Below are 5,000 nucleotides of genomic sequence, written 5' to 3' on the forward strand. Positions count from 1 at the left end.
ATACGTTCACACTCATCCGAATGAAAATCGAAGGGTTTTATGATACCCATTTATGTTTCAGCCATACATAAACGGTGATCTACTGTTTTCCATCATTCCAGTTCCCCTCCCTCCTCAAAAAATAACTAACAGGCAGAGCCAGGCAGCGGCGGTAATAGACGGTTGGCTCAGGAGTCCATGATGGAGCTCCTCCAGCCGTTCTATTCAGCGGCACCGGGTCGGTCTCCATGCCGGCCTCCGGAGCCCCGAACCAGAGACATTATTTATGAAATAATTTGCGCAGTCATTCGCAGGCCGCATCTTTTATACATGCTGTTGGCAGCGGGGGGGGGGGGGGGGGGGGGGGCGGTGTCCTGGACGACTAGGAGGTCTCCACTAGGACTCTTCATGTCGGACGATGCCGCGCCACGCCCACAACACCAAGTTAAGCCACACCCACCGGCCACGCTACTCTACGCCCCCCCTAGCCACGCTACGTTGTATAACGTCACGTCACGCTGGGCTCCACGCACTCTGAGGGAGGTGGGCGGTCCGGCCTTAGACCCTCATTAGTCCCCAGCCAATAGAACGCAAAGAAGTCTGAGAGAACGCGTTAGAGGAAATGATGAAATGGGTCACATCTGCGCATCAGATGAGAGACGCGAGGAACAGGGCGGGTAGTATCAGGGTGTCTGTAGCCCGGGCTGGGTAAGCACAGTAAGGGCTGTCTGTCGATAGCAAGTGAATATAAGGGTTCATTACCTATTATAACAGGCAGTTATGGCCTATATATACAAGTATATATGCATATATACATATATATAGAGAGAGAAAGAGAGAGAGAGAGTGAAAGAGACAAAGAGAGGGAGAGACGTCTCTAGACTGGTAGCACTCAGGGCTTTCCCAAAGAGAAACCGGCTGGCCCCTGGCCAGGGCCCGGGCGTTTTGGATGCCAGAGAAGCCAGCCCCCCTGGCCTTCTGTTGTGTTTCCTATCATCTGCGTGTGCCAGTCATCTGTCAGCGGCGGAGGGCCTGGACGTCACCCCGCGCCCCCCTCCACTTCTATTCAGCCCGGTCCAACGCGGCGGGGAGGGCGAGGGCTGGGGGGAGCATTCAGACCCACGCTGCTCCTCCCGCTTCCCAAATCAAAGACCCCGGTGCTGCAATCCGGGCCGCTGTCCATCCAGGAAGGCAAAGCAAACAACAACAACAACAACAACACACACTGCGCCGCTGATCACCGGAGCGATGCCGGCGCCACCGGAGCAGGGCCACACACCGAAGCGCTGGGGCCCTTCCAGAGAGCGGGGTTCAAAACACTTTATTTAAGGGAAGGAGTCATGAAAAGAAAACCAAAAGTCACGTTGAAGCGAAGTGCACACTTGTTACTGAATCACCGTGATGAACTCCGCTTCCGTCTCCAATCCCAGCAGCTGAGGGCGACGACGTGCGCAGACGGCCGTACTTCCCGCTCTCCTTGTTTATTTCCCGTTCCTCTCTCGGCAGGCGGGGCGCGGGTTGTTGTTGTTGTCTTTGAACCGCAGCAGCGCGTGGCGCTTCCCGTCCAGATGGCGGGAGTCATGTGGAAACGGCCCCAATTTTCTGCCGCCATCCATCCCCACAAACTTCAAACGGCCCCGTGTCATGTGACTGCACAGCTTCCGCATCAAATATTCATGGGGCCGCCCGGCGGAGCGTAGCGTAGGGGCCCGACGCGGGGGCCCGGTGTAGGGGCCCGCCCCTTGTCCTCCAGCCCGCCATCATTTATTGAACGCCCCGCTGGAGAGGGTCTGGCCGGGCCTGAGCGGTCTGCCCCGGACACTGACCCACATCCTCACGTCCGGCCGATGGGACCCGACCCCATCGCCCGCCCAAAGGGTCCGGCGCAGACCCGGACCACTCTGCTGAAGGGCGGGGGTGCGCTATTCAACAAAGCTAAAACAACGATCTCCTAACTGGAATGGAGGAGCGTGTAAATAACGACCAGGGGGATTATCGATCTTTTTCTGCGGCTTCCCTACTAATCCGGGGGAGCGAGGAGCAGCCGGTGGATTCCCAGTGTGGTGGTCAATAATACCTTGGGGCGCTCCGAGAGAACGGCGGTACATCCCCGCTGGCGTCCTGTATCCATCAGCCCTGAAGCAGGATGTGGTTCCTCCCTGTGGGGGGGGGGGGGGGCTGTGTCTTCCTGTCCCAGGGCTATGTCCTGCGTGCATCACGGGCTCGAGCCTGCACAGCGTTCGAGCCCTGCAGATGAGACCCCCCTCAGAAGGACCCCCAGAGATGACATCACGGCGGTGTTCTGTTACCCAGATAGATGGCTGACCCCCCAACAGGAAGGATGCTGGTGACTCGCCTAGGGGAGGGACTCAGTTTCTGTAGCACAGCTTTCACACCATGAATCCCGGAGAGGTTTTCAACTGCAAGGCATCACAGGACATGACTCACATCCAAGAGGCTGAGGCATTCATGATGTTGTCTACTAGTACTATGCGTAAAAAGCCCACGTAATATAACTACCCTGTTATGTATATACTACATATGTACTATCCCAGCCTAAACGCAGCATTTCACATCGTCCAGAAAGTAAAACTGGCATATTTGCGTTTCATTGGCCCAATCTCTCAACTTGGACGGGGGCCAGGATCTACTTCATGTCTCCTTTCTAAATGGATGGCTCCTCCTCAACACCAACGGGTCCACCCACCACCATGGGACCTGGCACCCTTACTGGGATCCAAGTTGGATGTCCATCGAGGCGAGTGCAGAGCGGACAGCACAGGCTTTCAGAGATGGAGGAGACACAGAGCTAAGATATAGCTTAAGGGGAGCCGCGGGTCAGTGAAGGCTCTGTACAGTGTTGAATGGGACAATGACGGCAGGGACTGTATTCAGATCCGTCTCTTGGAATTACATAAGCCCGGGACCAAGGAGAGACTGGGGATGGATGGGTGGATGGGTGGATGGGTGGATGGGAGGGGGGGGGGGGGGGGGGGTTCTGTGAAGAAGCCACAGTACACTGGACAAATATAATAACCGCAAAAGCACAGAGAGTTGCATGAAAAGGGTCTTCATTGAACGAAGCCGCTCTCCATAGAACCATGGGGACAGCATGGGTAGTACGAGCGAGCTGCATGTGTGTATGTTTGTTATTTTGTCCGCACCACAGAGTGCTGCGTTAAAGTATTGGAGGGGAACGGCTGTTTGGATGATGTCTGACCGGGGCTGAGCATTGATGGGATTCCTGAGACGTTTTGACATGCATAAACATACTCATCACTTAGCCGGGGTGAAATGCTATCTCCCAGGCTGCCTATCTAATTGCCGTATCCCCTGTCTCCTGCCAATTTATTCCCTCAACGAGCAAATTGGCCTTTAAGTTTGTTTTTGTTTTTTTTGCACGTCGAGCTAATTCGAATTGATGGGAGCAGGGGTTTCCCTCATGCAGAAATCAAATCAACCCAAGGGTTGTCAGCACGGTAACGGCCGAATGTTTGTCCCTCCCCACCACTGGCATTTATTTGTTTTCGTTTTACTTTTTGTTTCCCCCAGGAAACCATTAAGGAAGGAGGAGAACGGGACGAGTCGCGGCGAGTACGCCATGAGCACGCGCAGCAAGAAGGCCACGGGCACCAGCAACAACGCCGGGGTGTAGGGGCCGTCCCCGAGCCGGGGACACCGGGGCCCCCACCGTTCAGTCATCTCTGACCCCCCCCCCCCCCCCCAACACTGACGATCCCCCCCTCATCCAAACGGCTCCGAGGGCTGCTGTTGTTGTTGTTGTTGTTTTTGTCGTCGGTGGGGTTTTTTGACCCGAGATTTCCCGAAACTCAGCGTTCACCTCGTCGCCTTGACGAGGGACGCATCCTCCAGCTCCAGGAAGATGGAGAGAGGGAAGAACGAAATCGCACGTAGAGAGAGAGACGGGGGGGGGGGTGGCAGGGGGGGAGCGATGGGGAGGGGGGGTGTTGAGGGGAGCAAACCCCCACGGTGGCGGTGAAGACACAGCAGGCTGAACACACCACACTCTTAGGAAAGCCAGCGAGTGCTGCTGACAGGCCCGCTGACTGGAGGAGGGAACTGACTGTGTGTGTGTGTGTGTGTGTGTGTGTGTGTGTGTGTGTGTGTGTGTGTGTGTGTGTGTGTGAGTGTGTGTCTGCGTGTGTGTGTGGGTGTGTGTCAGTCTGCAGTAGACCCACTACACAACACACTTTGTGTCTCTCTCGTTGACATCTGCAACAGAAACCTACGGACAATGCAGGAGCCCTGGAGCCTAAAGGAAAGAACATCTCTCTCTCTCTCACACACACACACGCCCACACACGCACACACACACACACACACTCACGCATACACACGTACACATGCGCACACACGAGAAAATAAGAACAAACAAAAAAACGTGCATGCAGTTTTTATGGAGAATGCAAACATTTTTTTAGAATCCTCACCGTCTGTCACTGGCTGTTTTTTTTTTAAGGCGTTTTGCATTTTTTTAGCGACATACTTTGTGAGAGGCATGGTTCTGGCTCGGAGATTGGGATTATTCGTCTGACTATGCAATTAAAAAAATATTAAATCTATTGAGAAAGTGGAGCGATTTCCCTTTATAAAGTATTGCCACTAAGTACTTATAGACTCAATGTAAAATATGTCCATTTGTTATTCTATTTATTACGTTAGCTATCTTTGAGTTTGTTTCCATAGCTAAACAACGCTGTCCCTTTAGTTTCTCACATCGTGAATGATAAGAATCTTTTTGTTTTTTTCTCTTGTTGTCTATTTTTCCACGTGAATTATTCATAAACCATATAATTCTTTCACCGTGACGCCCCGATGCATTGAGCCCGCCTGTCAGATGAGACACTGATGCAGAAAAGGCGCTTGCTCTGCAAAGAGTTTCGGTGTCAGTGGTTTCGTCTCTGGCAGTCTGAGACGCCTTTCTCCACGTTCCCCGAGACTTGGACACAAGAGACAGGGAGCGCTGCGCGGCGCTCTGCGAATGTGTTTACATTAGAATC

General features: G+C 53.7%; 1 protein-coding gene across 1 annotated transcript in view; it reads left to right on the forward strand.

The window, feature by feature from the left end:
* The window catches only part of prima1 (proline rich membrane anchor 1), a 15,164-nt gene that overhangs the window by 9,008 nt on the left and 1,156 nt on the right, over window positions 1-5,000 (forward strand). Inside the window, exon 4 of the mRNA XM_030356750.1 lies at window positions 3,532-5,000. This exon is cut by the window's right edge and continues 1,156 nt beyond it. Coding sequence (XP_030212610.1) covers window positions 3,532-3,634 — 103 coding nt within the window. The 3' untranslated portion in view covers window positions 3,635-5,000. The remainder of the gene's footprint in view (window positions 1-3,531) is intronic.

Source organism: Gadus morhua, chromosome 5, assembly GCF_902167405.1.
Source record: "Gadus morhua chromosome 5, gadMor3.0, whole genome shotgun sequence".
Taxonomy (NCBI): domain Eukaryota; kingdom Metazoa; phylum Chordata; class Actinopteri; order Gadiformes; family Gadidae; genus Gadus; species Gadus morhua.